This window comes from Mesocricetus auratus, unplaced genomic scaffold, assembly GCF_017639785.1.
Source record: "Mesocricetus auratus isolate SY011 unplaced genomic scaffold, BCM_Maur_2.0 Super-Scaffold_100008, whole genome shotgun sequence".
NCBI classification, from domain to species: domain Eukaryota; kingdom Metazoa; phylum Chordata; class Mammalia; order Rodentia; family Cricetidae; genus Mesocricetus; species Mesocricetus auratus.
Genome location: NW_024429192.1, coordinates 72,717,162 through 72,741,167, shown reverse-complemented (window position 1 = coordinate 72,741,167; position 24,006 = coordinate 72,717,162). Strand labels below are relative to the sequence as shown.

The window sequence follows — 24,006 nt, the reverse complement described above, 5'->3', positions numbered from 1 at the left end:
CACAGGGCCCTGGTCCTGAGATTCTACAGGTAGTTAATAGTTCCTGGAAGACACAGAGATATTTTCTTTAGTAGTTTTGTAACTAACTAGTTGCCCATGTTGCTGTAATAACCTGTTACCACTGCTTCTCCAACCTTCTCCAACCCTAACTAAACTCACTGTGTTGAAACAAAAGATTTAAAGGTAGAAAAACAGGAGCAAGGAGCAATCCTGGAGAGATGGCTCAGTAGTTAAGAGCACTTGCTACTTTCCCAGAGGTTCTGAGTTCAGTTCCCACCACCCATTTCAGGTGACACAACAATCTCTAACTCTGGTCTAATTTTTTATTTGTCTACTTGTAAAGATGAATGCAAGAGGAGCACTTGAGAACAGAATTTGACAACAGCCTCTATAATATATTAAGACTACTATGTCAAAGACAAAACCATGAATGACCCACGCCCACGCATATATAGACAGTACTAATTGAATTCAGTGGGTAATAGAAAAGGGAAGGGAGAGCTAGGTATGATATGGTGACACACACCTTTGCTCCCAGCACTTAGGTGGATCTCTGAGTTCTAGACCAGCCTGACCCTGTAGCATGTTCCAAGGCTACATAGAGAGATTTTGTCTAAAAACAAGGGGGCAAATAGTTAATGCTGGAAAGGAGCTTGTTAAAGGGGTAGGATTAGAGAAGAGAGGATGCATGTGATCAAGACATATGCCATTCATGTCTGAGATTTTCAAAGAATAAAAAAGCTATAAGAATAGGAGGTGGCAGTGGCAGTGACAGCAGCACACACCTTTAATCCCAGCACTTGGGAGGCAAAGGCAAGAAGATCTCTGTGAGTTTCAGACCAGCCTGGTCTACAGAGCAAGTTGTAGGACAGCCAGGGAGATTAATGCATACATTTACTTTTCCTGGTAATGTAAATGATTGTTACAAAAGTTCTACAAATATCAGCTGCATGAGTCTTTGCAAATATAGGCTGTGTGGTTGTATGTAGACAACTATATTACCATCTGCCACAGCATGCTACTCACCAGAAGCTGTAAATATGAGCCAGGTATGGTAGTGCAGGACTACAGCCCTATTGATCTAGCAGCTGTGAGACAAGAAGTCAGATCAAGGCCACCTTGCAATGTGTAGGGATATATATATGGAGTTACAGGCAGTCTGAGCTATGTAATGCCACCTTGGCTAACCTCCAAAGAAGAGAGTTAAGTGAACTCTGACATCAGCTCTCACTGCCTTGTAACACTTTCCAGTCTCTTTCCCTCATGATTGTCTGCAGTTGTCCACCAAAGTTCCCTACTCAAGGAGAGAAGAGGCTGCGTGAAGACATAAGCATAATGATTAAGTTTTGGACTGCCATGTTTTCAGATAAGAAGTATCTGACTGCCAGTCAGCTTGTTCCCCCAGGTAAGCACTGCCCTCTGTAGCACAGCAGCTGCTGCATATGGAGTGTAGACAGCACACAGGAGGGATTGGGTGTTCTGTGAGTTGTTCTAGAAAGGCCAGACAAGAACAGTTAGTGCCCAAGTGAGCCCTCATCTTGACTGTGCCTTACATTGTTGAAACCCACTAATTGCCTGCCTGCTACCTTCCCTCCAACCCTTGCTAATGCATATGGCAAGTGCAGGACACTTTTTCTTAGAGCTTCACCCTGGACAGGCTCACTTCCCAGATGCCCACTGCGTAGCGGAAGGTCAGTATACCTAGATGAATTCATCCTAATCCATTGTCGTATTTAAGGACAGTCAAATAACTTCAAGGGGCACACCTGCAGGACTGGCACATGGCCCAACCAGGTTAGATCGGAGACAGTGACCTCTGAACTCAGTCTAGAAGGAAGCAGAATATATATGTATGAGGGTATGTACATACATATACATAGCGTGTGTGTGTACATATGTGTACATGCATATATATACATATACACACACACACACACATATATATACATACATATATATATGAAGCCAGAGTATACTGGAACAAGTAGCTTTCCAGGACAAAGAGGAGAGCATTCCAGGAGAATGGTGATGTGTCATCAAGAGCAAACCAGCAAATCCCACTCCTGAGCAGAGTTGCTGACAAACATTCGCTGAGAGGTGAGGGTTTGTCCCTGGAGGTTGACCTGACTGCAGCAGAGCAGACAGTCTCTCCCAGGAAAAGGAAATAAGCATTAAAGTTAGGTGTCTTTTCAGCTTCCATGAGAGCAGGACCAACAAACTGTGTAATTTGGCCCCTGGATACTTAAGTTCCTGCTGTATAGGAAAGTACAGTGCCACTAAGCAAGTAACTGCCTTTGCTTATCAAAAAACCAATAATGGTCCGTAGAAGCTGCTCAGTGGTTAAAGCACTCTGTTCTTCCAGAGGACCCAAGTTCAATCCTTAGCACCCATATGGTAGCTCACAACCATCTATAACAGGAGGTGCAACACAGTTTTCTGTCATACATACATACATACATACATACATACATATACATACATACATACATGCATGCATGCATACAGGCAAAACACTCATACACATAAGATATTTTTTAACTGATGATATTTATTTTATTCTATTTTGATTTTTCAAGGCAGGGTTTCTCTGTGTAGCCCTAACTGTCCTACAACTTACTCTGTAGACCAGACTGGCCTCAAACTCACAGATATCCACCTGCCTCTGCCTCCTGAGTTAGGATTAAAGGCGTGCGCTGCCATGCCTGGCTCTATGATTTCTTTTTCTCTGGACAAAGTCTTTCACTGGCCTATAACTTGCTGGGTTGCCTAGCCACCAAGCCAGCTCTGTCTCCATCTATCCAGCATCAAGACTAGGAGGATGGGCCACCAAACCCAAGTTATCTAATACAGATTCTAGGGAAGTCAACCTTGGTACCTGTGTGTGCTGAGCAAGGCTTGCCGAACTCTTTCCCCGTGGTGCCACATGATCCTAGAGTCTGTAATGTGTTTGCCCACAGATAACCAAGACACCCGGAGCAACCTGGATATAACTGTGGGCTCTCGACAGCAGGCCACACAGGGCTGGATCAACACTTATCCCCTCTCCAGTGGCATGTCTACCATCTCCAAAAAGTCAGGTTGGTCAGGGTAGGGGGTGGCTCCTACATCTTCTCTGCAGTCTTGAGTTCCCATCCTGGTGGTTGATGGATACTCACTTAGATGGCAGAATAGAATATTAAAAGGCAACTTCTTCTAGACTCTAAAACATGACAAAGGTTGTGGTTCAGTCTTCACCACACCAGGGCAGATAAGTGGCCTCAAAGGACAATGATCATGTTTGTCTTTGTCCCTAGGCATGTCTAAGAAAACCAACCGGGGTTCCCAGCTTCACAAGTACTATATGAAACGCAGGACGCTGCTGTTGTCACTGTTGGTAAGACCCATGGCCACAGCCACTTCCACTGTGTGACAGTGTAGCACCTCAGGGTGGGAGTAGCATGTGGACACCTGCAGAAAATACACTGGACATTGTTTGGTCTCACCAGGCCACTGAAATCGAGCGCCTCCTCACTTGGTACAACCCGCTGTCAGCCCCAGAACTAGAGCTGGACCAGGCAGGAGAGAACAGTGTGGCCAACTGGAGGTCCAAGTACATCAGCCTGAGTGAGAAGCAGTGGAAGGACAACGTGAACCTTGCCTGGAGCATCTCTCCCTACCTCGCTGTGCAGCTGCCAGCCAGGTGGGCCTCTCAGTCGCCCAGTGCACCACAGGTCCAGGGTAGAACCTGCCTGCTGTGTCTCGAGTGCCGTGAGATACAGCATGGCTCCTGTCTGGAACACGCAGGGTATCTCCTAGCCCATACCCCTGTGACCTTGTCAGCTCCTGCCTAGGCGCCATAACACCCAGGTCCAAGGAAAGTAGTATCTGGGTGAATTCAGAGCACGTGTATGACGAGGACTGTACTCGGGTAGAACTCTCAGCTAGCACGGACAAGCCCCTGATGCGATCCCTGGCACTGTTTTAAAAGTGGCAGTCACGGTATAAGTTGTAAAGGCTTTCCTCCTGGGAGGTGGTCCACAGACACAATTTGGGAGAGTTTGAATTGTGTTTGGGCTCAAGCTGAGAGTATCCACTCTTGCTGTGGCTATCTGCCTAGTGTACCATAGGCTCTCTCAAGGCGAGAATCTCAGACAGAAATAAAAGCTTTAGACTGAACAGTAGGTGAGATGAGCTACAGAGGTCCCATGGCCTACATGGTCCCTCAGCCTCTTCCCTACAACCAAAGATGGGTGTTTGTGATGGGAGCCAAGGTGGGCACTTTCCTGTTTCCTCTACCTGGTCCTCAGGCCCAGACAACAGACTGGTTCTGAGTCTTCCAAAGCAGAGTGTTCATGGAGACTGCTCCTTGCATTAACCTGGATCAGGGAGACCCACAGGCTTGTGTCTGCCCTCTCACCACCAGGCCGTGAGAAGGCAGAGTAGTGAGAAGGATGGATGGTTACGTAGGGTAGGATAGATCTGAAGAAAGGACTGCCATTCCCTCGTAACAACCTAGTAATGCTACCATTCGCTCACAACATCCTAGTAATGCCACCATTCCCTCACAACATCCTAGTAATGCCACCAGTTTCCTTTTTTTCCTTCCCTTTTGTTTTGTTTGGTTGGTGTTTTTTATTTGTTTGGTTGGTTGGTTTTGGGGTTTTTGGGGGGGGGTTTGTTTTTTGTTTTTTTGCTTTGGAAGGTGTGTGTGTGTGTGTGTGTAGATTGGAAGTCAACTTGCTAGAGTTGGTTCTCTCTCTACCATGTGGGACTAGGAAATGAACTTAGGTCATCAAGGGTGACATCAACCTTTGTCCACTAAGTCATCTTACATAGAAAAGACTTCTATGGGGCTGGAGAGATGGCTCAGCGGTTAAGAGCACTTCCTAAGGTCCTGAGTTCAATTCCCGGCAATCACATGGTGGCTCACAACCACCTTGAACCAGCTCTGATGCCCTCTGCTGGCATGCAGGCAGAAGATTGTATACATAATAAGTAAATAAAATATTAAAAAAAAAGAAAAGACTTCGATGTAACCAAGGTTGCCTCAAATTGTGGCATTCATCCTGTCACCTCCTTGTGAATACTGTAATGATGTAAGTTTTCAAAGGGTCCTTTTCAGGCTTTGTAATGTATTACTTGCCTGCGACATTTAGTATCTATCATATAGTGTTGATCTAAGGCCCTCCAACTGAGTGTTTTTATAGTTCTTCTGTGGCAGTGAAGGAATGTGCCTGCCGGTGAGGCTACCCCATCCAAACTCTGTGCACTGTAGGTTCAAGAACACAGAAGCCATTGGAAATGAAGTGACCCGTCTCGTTCGGTTGGACCCAGGAGCTGTTAGTGATGTCCCTGAAGCCATCAAGGTAGTACAGCTCCCACACACCATCTCAAGTACAATCTACATCCAGAATGTCTTCCAGAAAGGCCTGGTTACTCTCATTACTATGACCACATAGCCCACAGAACAACTCAGGGAGGAAAGGGTTATCGTGATGAGTGTCAGAGGGCCCAGCCTCATGTGGTTGAGCAGAGCATCATGGCAGCAGGACCATGTGCAGGAGGCTGTCACATCCTGGGATGTGGACAGAGAGTAAGAGAATTCAGGAAGGGACCCAGGCAGAGTGCAGCATCCAAACACATGGCTCCAGAGACTTATCTCCAACAGGCCCCATGTACTTTTCACCACCTCAGAATAATACCATCACATTATGAATCTATCAAAAGATTTAGCTGGGCAGTGGTGGCGCACGCCTTTAGTCCCGTGCTTGGAGGGCAGAGGCAGGCGGATCTCTGTGAGTTCGAGGGCATCCTGGTCTACAGAACTAGATCCAACCCTGTTCTGTTCTGTGCAGGCAGTGCACACACATAGTGTACAGATGTACACTTAGGAAAACACTCTTACACATAAAAATAAAATCTTGGCCAGGTGGTATGGTGCACTCCATTAATTTCAGCACTTGGGAGGCAGAGGCAGGTGCAGTATGAGACCAGTCTGGTCTACAGAGTGAGTTTCAGGACAACCAAGGCTACACAGAGGAACCCTGTCTCAAAAAAACAAAAATAAATAAAATCTGAAAACTAAGTGTTAAGTTAAAGAGGACTGCTGGTATAATGGTTAAAGCAGCGGAGCTTCTGTGAGTCTTGGATTCAATCTCTGCACCACCAGATAAAATGACATCGATGCTGGGTGTGGTGATGCACGCCTTTAATATCAGCAGTCGTAAGGCAGAGGCAAGTAGCCTGGGCTACAGAATGAGACTCTGTCTCTAAAACAAAATTATTCTATCTATCACACCAGACAGAAAGTTACCGGGTTACCGCAGTGGTAGAATTTTCTTAACTCCCTTCATTTTCTACTTCTAGCATATAATAAGTATCATATTTATGATAAGAAAATATTTAGTCTGCTTAAATTCTGTTTATAGATGGGTTTTCATATGTCTCACGCTAGCCTCAGATTCACTTTATAGCTAAAACTGTCCTTGAATTTCTGATCCTCCATTTCCCACCTGCTAAGATGTTACAGGTGTTTTTATGCAGTGCTGGAGATCAGTGCATACTAGCCTGGAACACTCACTTCCCATTGAGCCACATTCTCAGCCCCTCAACTCGGATTTATTACAATTACACTACTTTGCATAACATGTCAGAAACATCAATCATTTTATTATAAATGTTTTTTTTTTTTTTTTACTGTTACTCTTTTTTTCTTTCCTTTTTTGGCCTAGAGCTTGCTATGTATGTAGACCATGCTGGCCTCAAACTCACAGAGATCTGCTTACCTTTATGTCTTGCATGCTAGGACTGAAGACATGCACTACTACACCCAGCCTATCACCCTTTGCTATGAGCCCTCTTGAGTAGGTCATGACTAAAAAGACTACTACTGCATCCCTGTCTCCCGCCTTTCTCCCCAGTTTCTTGTCACCTGGCACACCATCGATGCTGACGCTCCAGAGCTCAGCCATGTTCTATGCTGGGCACCCACGGACCCACCCACAGGCCTCTCCTACTTCTCCAGCATGTACCCACCACACCCTCTCACTGCACAATACGGAGTGAAAGTCCTGCGGTCCTTCCCTCCGGTGAGTTCAGAGCCCTGCCAAGCCAGCCTAGGGTGGAGCTGTCCGGGTGTGGCTATGTGGGTAGAGGTAAGACAGTGCAGCCTGGGGTGCACCCAACTGTGAGGGTTCATCTAGAGCATGCCTTTCTTACTGATCCAGTATTTGCAGAAGATTAATTTGGGCTGTGGTGGCACATGCCTTTAATACCAACACCAGGGAAGCAGAAGCAGGTGGATATCTGGGTTCTAGAGCTACACAGTGAGAGCCTTTCTCAGAAGAAAGAAAGAATAAATGAATTCAGTTGCAATTCATGTGTTTTCTAGTTTTTAGCTTTTTTAAGCTTTAATTGGATCTTTTGATTAAAGAGAACATTTACTTGAGTGTGGTCCCTGCCATGAAAGGTGAGCACTGTACCTATGCCTCTTACCCCAGTAGCAAACTTCTGGAAATTCAATGTCATAGCCATGATGGAGGGTCTATAGCAGGGGAAGGTCTGTAGAATCTTCTAGAGCTCTGCTTGCTACAGCTTCAGCACCAGAAAGTCTGTAGTAACTTTTAGTCCATTTATCTGGGCCAGGCTCCTCTCCTTATAGGTGAGGTACTATTCTGAGTGTTTGTCAAAGCCTTGGATATGTTTCTCGTTATCCTCTGCACCTTCCCCAGTTCTGCAGCAGGAGGCAGCATCCCATGTGCAGGTCCAGCGCTCATTACTGTTTTAACTGTTAACTCTGAAGTCACAGTCCTTCTTCCTTCTACAGGATGCCATTCTGTTCTACATCCCCCAGATTGTTCAAGCCCTCAGATATGACAAGGTACGTATTGGAACAACTTTCCACTTCCTCTGAGAGCTGTGCATATTGCTGCCCTTAGCCCTTAGTCTCCAGCTCAAACTGGCTTCCTCTAACCCTAACCCTCAGGAACAGAACTTCACAGTCATTACTGAGCCCTTTGCTCTTACTGCCTCATCCTCTGTAGAGAGGGCTGGATCTGCTACATTGTCGAGCATGCTCTGCAGAGAGGGCTGGATCTGCTACATTGTCCAGCTGTTTCCTATGGGCAGCCTGTTCTAGGATCACATGACATCCCTGAGCCTGGCTGTTGTCATAGAAAAGTGATGAGGCTTAGGTGATAAAGGATGTGTTCTAATCACACTGCATATAAAAGTGGCAACAGCCAGGTGACTTAAACAAGACATTTGTTTTCATATAAATTTGGAGGCCAGATGGCACCCAGGATAAAAGTGGTGGGAAAAGAGGGCCATCTGTGGAGTTGTCTTCTGATCTCCACATGTGCACTGCGGCACTCAGGCACTCACCAAACACAAAGTAATAAATGAAAATTTTAAAAAACCAGCTATGGTGGCATACCTTTAATCCCAGAACTCAGGAGGCAGAAGCAGGCAGATCTCTGAGTTCGAAGCCAGCCTGGTCAACAAAGTGAGTTCCAGGACAGCCAATGCTACACAGAGAAATCCTGTCTTGAAAACCAAAAAATTAAAAATAAATAAAATTCTGGATTAATTAATTCAAAGGTTACCACTAAGTTTTAAATATCATTTTAAACTTGTGAATTTGGGCTAGGCAGTGGTAACACACACCTTTAGTCCCAGAACTCGGGAGGCAGAGGCAGGCAGATCTCTGAGTTCGAGGCCAGCCTGGTCTACAGAGTGAGTTCTAGGGCAGCCAGGGCTAGCTTTCAGTTTGGTAAGAGACCATATTCCAACACTAAGGTGGAAAGTGATTGAGGAGGACCCCAGTGTTGACCTTTGTCCTTCCCACACAACCACATACATGCATACATGCCCATGCATGCACATACCAAAGAGAGAGAAAGAACAAAACAGAAGAACAGGAGCTACCTGTTGGTAGGGAAAATGAGACAGAAAAAGAGAAGCTGTCTGTAAGATGGTAACCGTCGATGTGCTGGCGCCATGCTCCTCTGGACACCCTCAGTGCTTCCTGGATCTGTCACTGTGCAGTGACATTCTGTACAATCTTACAAATGAGTCATGGTTCTTAAATACCCAAGGGGACCACACAGGACACCAGGCCTGTCTTGTGGACTTCATGCCCTGAGCCCTAGCCATGAGGGGCCAGGCCAGTGCTACACTGACTCTGACAGTACATCCATGTTGATGGGAACCACACAGCCAGGACATGGAGTTACCTCTTGTCCTAGGTTAGGAAGACTGTATTCCAGGTGTAAAGTCTGACTGTGGCCTCGCCCTCCTACAGATGGGCTATGTGCGTGAGTACATTCTCTGGGCGGCAGCCAAGTCCCAGCTTCTAGCACATCAGTTTATCTGGAACATGAAAACTAACATCTACCTCGATGAAGAAGGGCACCAGAAAGACCGTGAGTACTTTGGCCTCTCAGGCCTCTCCCCATCGCCATCTCCTTTAGAGCCTACATAGGGCTTATGCTTTCTTAGAAGCCCTCTGTGTGCTACCCCAGCCTGGGGACTCCCATGTCCTGTCCTCTCATGGCATTTGTAGCTGCCTGTCCCGTCAGAGTCTGCGGCTAGCACAGCCGGGAACTCAGGCAGCACTTCTCAGACAGAGTAACCCATAAGCTGCTCACACTTTTGTCTTTGATTGGCTTATTCGCTTGCTTATCTATGACAGGGCTTTGCTGTGTACCCTAGAGCTTACTCTGGTTCCCGTGCCTCTGTTCCCATACCTGGCTAAGCAGATAAAGGCACTTGCCATGAAACCTGCAAAATGAATTTAATTCTGGAACACACAGTGGAAGGAGAGAACAGACTCCTGCAAGTTGTCCTCTGGCCTCCACTGTTGACATAGTGTATACATCCACACAGAGAGTGTGTACACACCTGGCACACACCCTTAACTGCAACATTTGGAAGGCAGAGGCAGGTGAATCTCAGTGAGTTCAAGGCCAGCCTGGTCTAAGAAGCAAGTTCAGACCAGCTAAGGCTACACCCAGACCCTCCCCCACTCACACCACCATAGGAGCCTGAGCTTCTTCAACCAGCACTGTCCCTCTCATAATTTGTTGTTGTACACTGTGATTCCAAAAATCACTCAGGAGGCAGAGACAGGTGGATCTCTGTGAGATCCAAGCCAGCTGGGACTGTGTAGTAAACCCATTTTTTAAAAAAGTCTGGGTATGGTGACACATGCCTATGATCCCAACCTTGGGGGGCAGAAGCAGGAAGATCAGTAGTTCAGGCTAGCCTCAACTACACGAAACCCTGCCTTTTAAGGGGCTTACATAGTTGGGATGCATCTCGGTTGATAGAATGTCTGCCTAACATACCCAAAGCCTTAGATTCGATGCTCAATGCCACCTGAGCCAGATGTGGTGGGTGTGCACCTGTAATGCTGGCACTTACGCAGAGACGGAAGGATCAGAGCTTCAAGGTCAGCTGGGGATCCCTGTGAGCCTGTCTCCAGGGGCCAGGTGTGCACGGGGGGCCTGTGGTCCTCCCATTTGGGAGGTGAAAGTAGAACAACGGAAGTCTCAAAACTGCCTGCCGCTACGTACCGTGTAGTCCAGTCTGCACTCTGTGAGACCACAGTTGTTGTTGCTGTTTTTTTTTTTTTAAGGAAAGAAAAATACAAATTAAAAAACTAAAATAGGAAGCCGGGCGTTGGTGGCACACGCCTTTAATCCCAGCACTCAGGAGGCAGAGGCAGGCGGATCTCTGTGAGTTCGAGGCCAGCCTGGTCTACAGAGCGAGTTCCAGGACAGCCTCCAAAGCCACAGAGAAACCCTGTCTCGAAAAACCAAAAAAAACAAAAAAACAAAAAACTAAAATAGGAAGCCATGAAGCCAGACATGGGAGCATATACATGTAATCATGGCATTCTCACTGAGGAGGTAGAGGCAGGAAGACCAAGAGTTCAAGGTCACTCTCAGCTCCAACCTAGGAAAATGAGACTCTATCTCAATTGCATCAATAGATGATCAATCCATCTAGATGACTCAGTGGGTAAAGCCATTAAACCTGATGCACATTTGATTCCCAGGTTGAAGGAGAAAGCCAACTCCTGCAAACTGTCCTCTGGCCTCCCACAGCGCCTCGGCCTGTGTGCACCCCTATATGTGCAATGGTGCAGGGATTTGCATTCCCTGAGCTAGGAATACTGAGATACACAGGTCCTTGGGGCTGCTAGCCAGCCAGCCTAGATTCTTCACCAGACCTGAAGTGAGAGACTGGCAGAAACCAAATGGACAGGCTGAGGTTGACCTCTGACCTCCACGTGCACACATGTACAACCCACATACAAAGGAACATCTCTCAGACAGCCAGGTGCTTCTCAGACCATGGGGTCTTCACGTGTGCCAGCCCTGCGTGCACTTTCTGTCTGCTCACACACAATGGTGAGAAGGCATGTTTTCAGGGTAGAGTATAAGAAAACCAGTAACTGGAACTAGTTGTGGTACATGCCTGTAATCCCAGCACCCAGTGCTAGGAAAAGAGGATCATGACTTCCTGGGCAGCTTGAGCACTGTAGCTTGACCCTGTCTGGAAACAAAAACAAGTAATTCAGGCTGGGCAAGTGTCCTAGCCGACGCAATGCTTGCCCAGCGTGCATAAAGCCCAGAGTTAAATCCCCAGCACCAAGTAAGCTAAGAGTAGTGGCACACGTGTAAACAGCACTGGAGAAGTAGAGGCACAAGTACAGGTCCAACCTGGGCTACTTATTTCAAAACAAACAATCGGCATTGCTTCACCTGGGACGTAGGTAACTGGTCATATAGGCCTGCCTGGGACTTGGCTCAGGGTCTAGCAATTCTGCCCGCCAGCGTGTCCAGTGTCCGCAGTGGGGGAAACATGGTTTGTTGTGGGCTTCATGAGCCCTGCAGAGTGCATTCCACATGCAGGCAGGGTGCTGGAGACCCCAGCGCCCATTGTCTAGCAAACATCTTTAGGATTAAGGGCTTTTTGTTGGGTAGGTTTGGTATAGTTTTCAAGACAGGATTTCTCTGTCCTGGAACTCGCTTTGTAGAGCATGCTGGCCTCATAATCAGAGATCTGCCTGAGTGCTGGCTGGGATTAAAGGTGTAGGCCACCACCGCTTCCCTAATCATAGTCTTTTAAGGGTCTCTGTGGCAGCCATAAAACTCACTGTCTTTGTCTCCTCAGCTGACATTGGTGACCTTCTGGAGCAATTAGTAGAAGAGATCACAGGGTCCCTATCAGGCCCAGCCAAAGATTTCTATCAGCGGGAATTTGATTTCTTTAACAAGATCACCAACGTGTCAGCCATCATCAAGTAAGTGGCTGCCCTGAGAGTCAGTCTTGAAACGTTTTATCTTCATCCCCCCCAGCTCCCGTCTGTTTTAGCCTGGGCTCTTCTGCACTCTTGTGGCTTTTGGGGACATGGCCTATTAGCATGGGACAAGGCAGAGCATCGTTGGCATTTGACATTTGCCCAAGGTGACCTGGGAAAAGAACACTGGACACAGCTCTTCCCAGCTTCTTCCAGTCCCTCACCTGTCCTCGGTGTACATGCAGGCTGCTCCTGCTGCATTCACTGAGGGCCCTCACCGTGTTTCCGGGGCCCTGATCACACACAAAGGGTAGGGAGGTATGTCAGTACAACATTACCTGAGACAGCCAACTTAAGAGGAACAATGCAGCTGTGTGTGGTAGTGCACAGAGCAACATAGAGAGACCCTCTCAAAGAACAAACACGCACACTCACACAGGGGAGGTGGGGGACAATATGGATGTCTTCTCAGTGAGAGAGTATGCGCTTAGTACATATGACAACTGTAGCAGAAAAAGGGAATGGTGTCCATAGCCCCCTGCAAGGCCCCAGTGACCTAAAATTCCTCTCTAGAGAATAAGAGGGGGTCAGGGTGTCTCTATAGTCCTGACTGTCCTGGAACTTGACATGTAGACCAGGCTGGCCTCAGATTCAAAGATCTGTCCCCTGGGTGCTGGAACTACAGGTGTATGCCACCATGCCTGCCCTTACTGGGGAGTTGAAAGTGAGGCCCTGTCCTTAGCATCTGGGCCTTTGGGGAGCACTCCCAGATTCAACTCAGACAATATGACATGACAACAAAGGTGCAGTTACCCTCAGCCTCACCCTAGCAGAGCCAGGTCGAAGGGTTTACCAGCAAAGGTCATACGGTCAGTTATAGAATTGGCATTTACCCAGAACGGGGTCAGGCCCCACAGTCACCTGCTCTCCTAGTACCTCGACAGCATCACACACACCATCAAATGTGCAGACAATTCCACTTCTGCCCCTACCACCTTCTGGGGTGATCAGGCTTCTCTGAGGAATGCAGGACAGGCATGACTATGAATGCTTTCCTGAGCTCTCTGTCCCTGGAAGCCAGTTTCTGCAGGACAGAGCAGGACCTTGTGCGTTAGACAGTTTTGGTAGCCCAAACTGGCCTCAGACTCACTAGACAGCAGAGGTGCTGTAAGCTCCAGACCCTCGGGCCCCGCATCTGAGTGCTGCCGTCACAGCTCTGTCTGCGCCACCGTGTCCAGAGCATCTCTGTCTTGTTTCTCAGGCCCTACCCTAAAGGTGACGAAAGGAAGAAGGCTTGTCTGTCAGCTCTTTCTGAAGTGAAGGTGCAGCCTGGTAAGCTGGCAGCCTCAGGGCAAGAGGGAGCTGTGTGTGTGTGTGTGTGTGTGTGTGTGTGTGTGTGTGTGTGTGTGTGTGTGTGTGTGTGTGTCAGGGTGGGGCTGGTGTGGAAACAGGACTATGTTGACCACATTGCACACTTAGGGCCTCCAGTATCACATACCCGAGGGATGACCTTCCTCTTGTCTGGACATATTTACTGAGTGTCTCAGTCAGGTTTCTATTGCTGTGAAGAGACACCATGACCACAGCAACTCTTATAAAGAATACATTTAATTAGGTCTGGCTTACAGTTCAGAGGTTCAGAGGTTTTGTCCTTACAGTGGGAAGCATGGTGTCATGCAGGCAGACATGGTGCTGGAGAGGTAGCTGAGAATTCTATACCTTGATCCACAGGCAGCAGGAAGAAAACTGAGCAACTAGGCCTGGCTTGAGCTGAGACCTCAAAGCTCATCCCACAGTGACACACTTCCTCCAGCAAGGCCACACCTCCTAATAGTGCTATTATGATCAAGCATTCGAACACATGAGTCTATGGGATCCATTCCTATTCAAACCACCACTGAGGAACAGGAATACCTAACCGTGCACAGAGCACAAAGATGGAGGAGTGTATTGAGAGCAGGCCAGTGCAGCCAGGGTGGGAGTCTCTATTGAGAGTGTAACAGACCCAAAACTTGTCCAGGCAGCAGCAGGGGAGTTGCCACAAAGCTAAGGTCTAGCACACCCTGGCAGGCTGGGGTTCTTTTGCTGGCTGTCTGGATGGATCATGAAGGGTCTGAGTCAGGGAGGACAGACCCACAGCGAGGACAGAACAAATCTGCACGGGAAGCCTGTGGTGGGGACTTTTTATGGCTCCCTGTGGTGACGTATAGCTCCTTTTTGTGTCTGCCCAGGCTGCTACTTGCCCAGCAACCCTGAAGCAATCGTGCTAGACATTGACTACAAGTCAGGGACACCAATGCAGAGGTGAGTTCCTGCCCCACACTCTTGTGCCTCACTTGGAGTCTGCTAGCCTTTTCATGTGCTACATTCTCTTTTCAGTGCTGCAAAGGCGCCGTATCTAGCCAAGTTTAAGGTGAAGCGATGTGGAGTGAGCGAACTTGAAAAAGAAGGTCAGTCAGAAGCTCCTTGCAGTATAGGCTGTCTTTCCTCATTAGTGCAGGTTTGCTACGAGCATCCTGTAAAAGATGTTTGCCACACATGCCTGTGGGCTCGCCCTTCTCTGCTCTGCAGTAACTTGCGTACCCCTAGAATCTGTCACCCAAGTCACTGGAGCCTGCTCACTGAGCCTTTGTGGGGCACATTAGTTGTATCAGGCTCTGTACAGAGGAGCATAGTCTGACTGCACATGGAGATGCAAGCATGCAGTCTCACAGATCTGAAGGCTGACATCACTGGGCATGCTCCAGTGAGGGGAGGGTCAGGCTGTGACCACGCAGGAACCTAAGTCCTGGGCTGGGTGTTCTCTGGCTCTCCCCTCCTGTGATTGTAGCAATCCATGTAGATGATGCTACTTAGTATCACTCCATCTCTGCCTTGAGTGGTCTTGTGTGTCTTTTAAAAGGACATTGTCATCTAGTATGAGTCTTTTAACATGATTGCATCTTCAAATTCCCTAATTCCAAATAAGATCACAGTTGTGGTTGGGGATACAGACCAATGTGAAGATGTCCTCAGTGACTTAGCTCTGTTTCGTCCCTGAATTCTCAGCTTGGCCCCCAGGGGGCTCTGTTTCATACAAGTTGTAAACTTGGGTGTTCCTAGGAAAACTCCTGGCCCTGTGATTTAACCCATGACATTTCTTGGACCCCCTTAGTGCTTTGCAGAGGTGATCTCAAGATCCCAGCTCTTTCTCAGGCCCCTAGGCTAACAGACAGTGCCCCTCCCCCACCCCAGGTCTACAGTGCCGCTCTGATGCTGAGGATGAGTGCCGAGGGCAGGAGGCTGACGGCAAGAAGATCTGCTGGCAAGCAGCCATCTTCAAAGTGGGGGATGACTGCCGGCAGGTGACAGAGCTGCCTTTCCTAGGCTGGCAGGGCAGGGCTCTATCCCCTAGTGCCACCACAGAGCCCCTCACATTAGAACAAACCAGAAACCCCTCCTTCCAACCCCTCTGGACAGTCCCATGACAGCCCAGCCTGGGTGGGCTGTAAGGCCCGACCTCTAGACTCTCATTTGGCCACAGCCTGCTGGCCTTTACTGTGTGAGCCTCCAGGGCCACTAGTTTCCAAGTGGTCCAGAGGCTGAAGGGCGGACCCTGACTGTATGCTGTGCCTTCTCTGGTCCAGGACATGTTAGCCCTGCAGATCATCGACCTCTTCAAGAACATCTTCCAGCTGGTTGGCCTGGACCTCTTTGTTTTTCCCTACCGGGTGGTGGCTACTGCCCCTGGGGTGAGTTCCTGGAGCATGGTAGGCAGAGGGATCATGGCATCACTGTGCCACCTAACTGTCCCTCCTGCCCTTCCTAGTGTGGAGTAATTGAGTGCATACCGGACTGCACCTCCCGAGACCAGCTGGGCCGGCAAACTGACTTCGGCATGTATGACTACTTCACACGCCAGTATGGGGATGAGTCTACCCTGGCCTTCCAACAGGTAGCTAACCCCAGGGCCTCACCTCACTGTCTGTCTTCCTCTGTTAGGAGCTAAATCAGTCCCCCATTGCTTTCTCTTAGTGTTACAGAAGCCTAGAACCCCAGGGGGCAGAAAGTGCTGTTGTCTGCACACCACACAGCCGCACTCACTGCAGTGAGCTGACTCTGCCTTCCTGACCCAGCTCTGCCTCTAAGCTGGGCCACAGAGCCAGGGTGAGACCACAGCCCTCTCCACACAGGCACGCTACAACTTTATCCGAAGCATGGCCGCCTACAGCCTCCTGCTGTTCCTGCTGCAGATCAAGGACAGGCACAACGGCAACATCATGCTGGACAAGAAGGGCCACATCATCCACATCGGTCAGCCAGCTGCCCCCTGCGCTCCCTTTGCCCATTGCAGAGCGCGAGCGCACCCAAAGCCCGCGGCTGTACTTCTGTAGGAATAGCCAGCCAAGGCCCTGGGAGCTGGGAACTAGAATGGCAGCAGCTCACACTTGGTAGACGGGAACGCTGGTGGAATGTCTCTGCTCTAGCCTGACACAAGCCTGCTTCCTCTTCCCCTGCTTCCTCCCCCGCTTTTGGCCCATGTGTGGCTGAGTCCTTCTCTACTGGAAATAACCCACCCTGCCCTCGCTCCTGCCCCAGTTACAGGCAGCTTTTTGGAATTTTGCAGACTTTGGCTTCATGTTTGAAAGCTCACCGGGTGGCAACCTTGGCTGGGAACCAGACATCAAGCTGACAGATGAGATGGTGATGATTATGGGAGGCAAGATGGAAGCCACACCCTTCAAGTGGTTCATGGAGATGTGTGTCCGAGGTTATCTGGCTGTGCGGTGAGCCCACGGGCAATGTGGAAGGGATATCCACGTGTGAAAGAACACTCGTGCCTCCTGAAGGGAACCAGGCTCAAAGGCACTGAAAAGGAGCTTCCCCCCACCACACCACATACACACACACACACCACACCACACACACACACACACACCACACCACACACACACATACCACACACACACCACACACACACACACCACACACACACACACCACACCACACACACACATACCACACACACACCACACACACACCACACCCCACACACCCACTACACACACACACTACACACACACACCACACACACACACCACACACACACACACACCACACACACCACACCACACACACACCACACACACACACACACACCACACACACACCACACACACACACACCACACACACACACCACACACACACACCACACACACACATACCACACCACACACACACACACACACACCTGCCACTCACAGCAGGCAGCCCACAGACACCTGTAACTCCAGCTCCCAGACGCATGCCCTCTCTCGCCTCTTGAGGCGCCTGCACACACATCCGCATCCACTCAAACACAGGCACACACCACACATAATCTGTTGTTCCGAGACAGGGTCACAACCAAATGACATTGTTTTTCAAGACAGGGTTTCTGTGTAACAGCACTGGCTGTCCTAGAACTCACTTTGTAGACAAGGCCAGCCTAGAACTTGGGAGTCCAGTCTCTGCCTCCTGAGTGCTTGGACTAAAGGCCAGTGTAAATCTTTTAAAAGTGAAGGACCTGGCCTTCTAGTCGCCTATTCTACCTTCGTGAGCAACTTCCCATTCTGAACCGCCAGCACACCCTGAAATCTCCCGCAGGGACCTCACATCTGCCAGCACCTTAGGCTGCCCCTCTGGACTTCCTGCCCACCCTTTCACCGCAGCCCCAGCACCTCCAGAGCCACGTGATAGTGACTGGCATCCACCATGTCCCATGGAGTGTCACTTTGCCACATTCCACATGCTACTGTGGTTAACACCACACAGCATTCTTGAAAGCACGGCTGGAAGCCTGGCCTGCTGGGGACAGAGCTGCGTGAGCGTGGCTCAGGGAGGGAGGCAGATGGTGGGCAAGTGGCAGCTGGGTCACAGGACTGCCAGCCAGGTCCCCGCTAAGCTGGCTTTGTCCCCACCTTGCTGTCTCCACAGACCTTACATGGATGCAGTCGTCTCCCTGGTTACACTCATGTTGGACACCGGCCTGCCCTGTTTCCGAGGCCAGACCATCAAGCTTTTGAAGTAGGTGCCACTTGGGGAAGGGCTGTCCATCTGCTGAACCCCAGAAACCTTTTATGGATCCTTGGAACCCCAGAGCAGACGGGGTCCCTGGGATAGCAAGATGGCCTTGAGCTCCCCAAGTGACCTAGTAGTTGCTGGAAAGGGTCAGAGAACACACTAGGCCTCACCAGCAGAAGGGGGCCACGCTGAAGAGATTCCCACAAATGCAGCCTTTCATCTCCACAGACACAGGTTCAGCCCTAACATGACAGAGCGAGAGGCTGCAAATTTTATCATGAAGGTCATCCAGAGCTGTTTCCTCAGCAACAGGCAAGTCACCCAGCATTCCTGAGCCTCCCGAGGGCAAGCAGGTGGGGTTAGGGCTCCTGGAGAGGAGACGAGGGCCTTCACTCTCACTTGACCTTTGACCTTTCAGGAGCCGGACCTATGACATGATCCAGTACTACCAGAATGACATCCCCTACTAGGGGCAGGCAGCTCTGAAACCTCTGGTGCCCAGAGCACCTCATATGTTACCGTGCTGGGGCGTGGCGCTGTGACAGGCACATGGAGCTTTGCTTCGGGAGACTGACAAGCGTGTGGTGGTGCTGTATGCACAGGTGTGAGTGTTGGCACTGGATACATTCCCTACCTGTTCACTGTCTTACTACATAGGTACATGAAGTATTTTCTTGTATAAACATGAAAAAAATAAAAATCCCAAAAATGTGCTACATTTGCGTTGTTAGCCTCAAATCTGCCCTGTAGTTGAAGCTGCCCTTGAATTCCTGATCCTTCCAAGTCACACTTAGCTTAAGGAATCTGGTTTGGTTTTAGTACTAAGAATCAAACCCAGGGCCTATGCATGCTAGGCAAACACACCACCCTTGGCCGTAGCCCTAGCCTGTGACCTCAGGATTAATGCCTCCTCCCAACAGGCGTCCTCTCCAAGGGGAGACTTGCCTAGGCTGACCTTTGTCTCCATCTCTGTAGTTCAGTAGTGCAAGCTGTTGCCTGACATGCACAAGGCCCATCTGCAGTAGCCCCCAAAATGCACACGTCAATCAATAGAAAGCATACAAAAGTGAACCCAAGAGCAGTTGCCCAGGTCTGTAACGCTGACCTTGCTTTTTGTTTGGTTTGGTTTTATTTTGTTTTTTAAGACAGGGTTTCCCTGTGTAGCCCTGGCTGTTCTGGATTTACTATGTAGACCACGCTGGCCTGGAACTCAGAGATTTGCCTGCCTCTGCCTCTGCCTCCCCAGTGCTGGGATTAAAGGCATGTGCCACCACCTTGCTGCCGGCTTTGTTTTTTTGTAAGATTATTTATGTGTATGTGTGAGTGTCTGCATGTAGTTTGTGCACCATACTTGGTGAGGAGGCCAGAAGAGGACATCAGATCCCCTGGAACAAGAGTTACAGGATGTTGTCAGATACCTCATGTGAATACTGGAAACCAAACCTAGGTCCTCTTTTTAAAGATTTACTTATTTATTGTGTATACAGTGTTCTGTCTGCATGTATCCCTGCAGGCCAGAAGAGGGCGCCGGATCTCATTACAGGTGGTTGTGAGCCACCATGTGGTTGCTGGGAATTGAACTCAGGACCTCTGAAAGGACAATAAGTGCTCTTAACCTCTGAGCCATCTCTCCAGCCCATGGGTTTTTGTTTTGTTTTGTTTAATTTTTATTTGCATTGAATCCCCTGGAACTGGAGTTCAGATAGTTTGTGAGCTGACCTGTAGGTACTGGGAATTGAACCTGGGTCCTCTGGAAGAACAGCCAGTGTTCTTAACCGCTGTACCACTCCAGCCCAAGTTCTGGGAAGATGGCTCAGCAGTTAAGAGCACTGACTGCTTTTCCAGAGGTCCTGAGTTCAATTCCCAGCACCCACATGACAGCTCACACCTGTCTGTAACTCCAAGATCTGATACCCTCACACATACGGGCAGGCAGAACAGCAGTATACATAACAATATTTTTTTTTAAGACCAGCAATGCCCTCAACCATTTCTCCAGCCCCAGCTAGTTTCCTGGGACAGTCTCCCACTGGCTGGAGCTCATTGGCATGCCCCTATCTCTACCTCCCCAGCACTGGAGTCACTGACACCCTCACCATGTAGCATTTGTACATGGGTTCGTAGGATCAAACTCTGGTCCTTGTGCTTGCAAGACAGCCATCACCCGTTCAAGGAGACTCCAGTGGGTAGAACTAATAGGCCGCTATATGCCATTGACCTTAACCACAACAGGTGCTTTCTCCATGCTCATCTTTACAGACCATTTTGTCAGGCCATTAAGTGAGTCGCCAATAAACTTACCAGAAAAGCTGCAATTGTTTAACTGTCGTGGTTCTAGCTCAGCATTCACAAATGGTTTGTTTAATCCCCATACAGGATCAGCCACACTTGGTGGCTCATGCCTGCAATCCAAACCCCCAGGAGGTGCAGGCAGGAAGTAGTTCAGGATCACTCAGCTACACTGTGAGTTCAAAGCTGGGATGGCCTACCATGAGACACCCAACTCCAAATAAGTGGTCTAGAGCTTATATGTGCAGGATCAAAATTCGACAGGTTAATTTCCAGTAATCATTCCTCATATACTAGCATGTTCCCCGCGAAGTCCACAGTGGTAAGCACACACTATCGGTGTGCTCACATGCTGTGAGGAAGTTTGGGTTTGGCAAATTCAAACCTGCCCAGAGGGAACCCCAATGTTGTGGGGGATCTAGGGTAACTGCGCATCCGAGGAAAACAACACACCCCAGAGGGGAACGGACAGGCCAGAGCCCTGCCCAAAGCTCAGGCTCACAGTACCAAACGACTCCTTAGGGGGTCGGGCCGGGACTCAGTAGCCAAGGCTGTGACACCAAGGACAGCCTGGGCATTCCAGCAGCCCCGCTACGCCCAGGTGACAAGGAACACACAAGCTCCATCCCGCCCTTTGCACACAGGCAGACACCCCAGAGACCACAAAGAGACAGGTGCAGGCGGCCGAAGTCAGCATGATGCGCTCTAAGCAGGCAGCAGTCCGCGAGCGCGCAACTCAAGCAAAGGCGACAGCGTGTAGCGCAGCCGGCGGAAGACTGCGTCTGAGCCAAGACTACTCGGGAGTCCAGAGCCGTCGGTGTCGGGCTTCGCCAGCGCCACGTAAAGCATCGGCAGCGCCAGGAAGCCCAGCGGGAGCAGCAGCAGCGTCTGCAGAGCACTCAGCGCCCACAGCCTGTAGAACCACCAACGAACGTGTGGGTGGGGGCTCCGGGAGCCCGGACCGCTGGGGGTCCCCGCTAGCCACTCACCTGATGCTCCCCGCGCCCGCACCGCCAAACAGCCGTTTTTCCTGCAGAGAAAGGGCCGCATCCAGCTCTGCACCAGGGCAGAGGCCAGGCTGTAGGCCTGTCTCTTCCCGAGAGAGCAGGTCGCCCGTAGCGGGCGGGTCCCAACTCCAGCCCAGACGCCCCGGCCCGCGCTCACACAGTCGGCTCTGGCCACCTCCTCCATGAGTGAGCCCGCGCAGTCCTGCACCCGACGAGGCTGCGAGTTCCACCTGCAGGATGGGCACGGAGATGACCCACCTGGCCTGGCCTTGCGCTGCCCTGCCATCCTCCCTAGTCCCAAACCTTACGGTTCCGAGCCACCGCGCGTAGCCTCCAGCGCAGCTGCTGCCTCCATCACCTTTCCCTGCAGCTCCTGGAGGGTGGCAACAGGGACTCATGGCGGAGGATGCGGTCCACCGCGGGTCAGGGGTGAGGAGAAAGGGCTGAGGCCGCGGGGCATTCGAAAAGGGCCGGCTCTCAGAAGTGATGGGACCGCACCTGCAGAACTCCACTCTGCTCCTGAAAACTAGCCCAGGCCTCTTCCGTACGCTGTGCGCCCTAGAAGCCAGGGGCTTGGTTGAGCAAAGCCAAGACACGCCCTCCCCGCGAGGCCTCCCCTCGGAGCCCAGCGCCCTTCGCACCTGTCGCAGGCCTTCTGCTTGCATGGTGAATTTGGCCTCTGCCAGCTCCAGATGTTTCTTCGGGAGGATCCAAGTGATGTCAAGAACCTGCGCACACCTCCGTGCCCCAGGCTCGGTCCCTGGCTTAGGGTCTGAGGCTCCACCCACGCAAGCGCGCGGCCCCGCCCACAGCCATACTCCGTCCCCGTCCCCGCCCGTGTACCTGCAGTGCCAGGAGCTGAGTCCCCAGTTGCTGCTCTGCTCGCTGTTGACTCAGCTGTTCTCCTCCGTAGTAGAAAAGCTGGGGACGGAGCTTGTGAGTGACTGGCTTCTGGGACTGGGGGGCGAGGGCGTGGCCTGACTCTCTGTACTTACCTGGCTGGACAGCTCCTCCCACTGTTCCTGCAGCTTCCGATTGTGTTGCTCCTGCGGACAGAGTCCAGGCTGTCTAGGCCTCTTCGCCAGCCTCGCTACCCCGAGCCCCGCCCCTTGCTCTTGCCCTCACCAGGTCCAGCCGGTGCTGCTCCGCCGCCTCCAGCAGTCCACGAGCCCGCTCTGCGCGCTCCCGCGCCGCCTCGCGCGCCTCCCCTCGTATAGCCCGCGACGCTTGGCTTCGTCTCCGCTGCAGGCTGTACGGCGGGGGAATTGGCCAGGGATGAAACTAGAGCGCAGGCTCCTCTGGGAAGGCCCAGCCGCCAGCCTGAGTTCCAGACTGAGGTCCCACTACCCAGAGCCCAGACTGCCACAAGCCAGTCCTGGAGCCTCGGTGCCCTCGCACCTGCGCTCGCGCTCGCGCAGCTCGTCCAGGCGCCCGGTGAGGCTCTCGCTCTCGGCTTCCAGCCCACGCACCAGCTCCTCCAGCTCCTGCTTCCGCAGACGACCATCGCGGTTGTCCTTCTGCAGCTGCAGCAGCTGCTCCTGCGGCTCAACCATAGCTCCCGCACTCCCCACCCCAGACTCCCGCCGCCTGGACTGCCCGCTGGCCCGCGTCACAATGGGCAGCGGGGGACGCCAGAGCCCGACCGGGGGCACTCCTGGTGGATTCAGGTACACAAATTTCATCAAAGCAGAACTTGGTGGCCGGTCTAGAATTCTATCTCCTGGGGTATGGGGACATGAAGATCAGAAGTTCAAGGTCATCCTTTGCTACACATCGAATTTGAGATTAGCCAGGGTTACAAGTGAACCTGTCTCGAAAAACACAACAAAAATATCGACTCTCAATCGGATTGATAAAAAGTTAATAAAAGACCGGACTTAACAGTTCATGCCTGTAATCCCAGAAGTCCAGAGTCTGAGGCAACAGGATTGATCACCTAGAGTTATATAGCAGTATTTAGCTATATAGCAAGAAGACCATGACTGGGGGAAAAAATGAAACTGAATTACCACAGCAACTGTAATTACAGGATAAATCGGGTGTAGCTCACTTAGATTCTGAGTATCCAAGCAGGGGAATACTAGAATTTTGAGAAAAACGTTTGAAATTAAGTTCCTTAATTTTCTCTCTCATGTATTGCAACAATGATGACGTTGATGTGGTCTCCGTGGGTAGGCCTTGTGCCTTGCTGAGTGAGGGGTGACAGGACAGTGAGCAGTGACTGGGGGGCGGCTCTGAGGTGCTGGAATGCCATGGCTCTAGAAAACCCTATTGACTGGGCTTGTTGAGTGGTCTAGGCAGGAAGGGAATGATGGTGTTTTGTGATCTAGGGAGTTTGTTAGCACAGAGCCTGGTCTTGAACTCAAGCCTATCGGCTGCC

The 24,006-nt window shown here is 50.5% G+C and overlaps 2 protein-coding genes across 3 annotated transcripts in view; one reads left to right on the top strand and one right to left on the bottom strand.

Moving 5' to 3' along the window:
* Window positions 1–19,048, top strand: part of Pi4ka (phosphatidylinositol 4-kinase alpha) — a 135,114-nt gene extending 116,066 nt beyond the window's left edge. Inside the window, exons 36-55 of the mRNA XM_005077560.4 lie at window positions 1,278–1,405; window positions 2,958–3,077; window positions 3,294–3,373; window positions 3,486–3,679; window positions 5,255–5,345; window positions 6,900–7,067; window positions 7,805–7,858; window positions 9,281–9,401; window positions 12,160–12,289; window positions 13,548–13,618; window positions 14,518–14,590; window positions 14,666–14,736; window positions 15,521–15,630; window positions 15,913–16,017; window positions 16,095–16,220; window positions 16,459–16,579; window positions 16,893–17,052; window positions 18,244–18,333; window positions 18,559–18,642; window positions 18,749–19,048. Coding sequence (XP_005077617.1) covers window positions 1,278–1,405; window positions 2,958–3,077; window positions 3,294–3,373; window positions 3,486–3,679; window positions 5,255–5,345; window positions 6,900–7,067; window positions 7,805–7,858; window positions 9,281–9,401; window positions 12,160–12,289; window positions 13,548–13,618; window positions 14,518–14,590; window positions 14,666–14,736; window positions 15,521–15,630; window positions 15,913–16,017; window positions 16,095–16,220; window positions 16,459–16,579; window positions 16,893–17,052; window positions 18,244–18,333; window positions 18,559–18,642; window positions 18,749–18,800 — 2,149 coding nt within the window. The 3' untranslated portion in view covers window positions 18,801–19,048. The remainder of the gene's footprint in view (window positions 1–1,277; window positions 1,406–2,957; window positions 3,078–3,293; window positions 3,374–3,485; window positions 3,680–5,254; window positions 5,346–6,899; window positions 7,068–7,804; window positions 7,859–9,280; window positions 9,402–12,159; window positions 12,290–13,547; window positions 13,619–14,517; window positions 14,591–14,665; window positions 14,737–15,520; window positions 15,631–15,912; window positions 16,018–16,094; window positions 16,221–16,458; window positions 16,580–16,892; window positions 17,053–18,243; window positions 18,334–18,558; window positions 18,643–18,748) is intronic.
* Window positions 19,049–20,563: 1,515 nt separating this feature from the next.
* On the bottom strand, window positions 20,564–23,246 carry Tmem191c (transmembrane protein 191C). Of its 2 annotated transcripts, none has more exons than XM_040751142.1 (10): window positions 23,025–23,246; window positions 22,752–22,875; window positions 22,622–22,672; window positions 22,470–22,547; window positions 22,268–22,354; window positions 22,125–22,184; window positions 21,935–21,999; window positions 21,784–21,856; window positions 21,609–21,649; window positions 20,564–21,532 (listed from the first exon to the last, which is right to left on the bottom strand). In XM_040751142.1, exons 1-10 carry the CDS (start codon window positions 23,177–23,179, stop codon window positions 21,325–21,327), a joined length of 942 nt encoding a protein of 313 aa, XP_040607076.1. In that variant the 5' UTR covers window positions 23,180–23,246; the 3' UTR covers window positions 20,564–21,324. The 2 variants fall into 2 exon arrangements, with proteins under 2 accessions (XP_040607076.1, XP_005077618.3); XM_005077561.4 differs by having other exon boundaries at window positions 20,663–21,532; window positions 22,268–22,324; window positions 23,025–23,240.
* Between the last annotated feature and the right edge of the window lie 760 nt (window positions 23,247–24,006).

Coding starts and splice junctions, on each gene's coding strand:
- Tmem191c (XM_040751142.1), bottom strand. CDS start 23,179: ATGGTTGAGCCGCAGGAGCAGCTGCTGCAGCTGCAGAAGGACAACCGC. Junction 22,673..22,751: donor AGCAGCACCGGCTGGACCTG/GTGAGGGCAAGA, acceptor CTCTGTCCGCAG/GAGCAACACAATCGGAAGCT. Junction 21,533..21,608: donor GCGGGCGCGGGGAGCATCAG/GTGAGTGGCTAG, acceptor GTGGTTCTACAG/GCTGTGGGCGCTGAGTGCTC.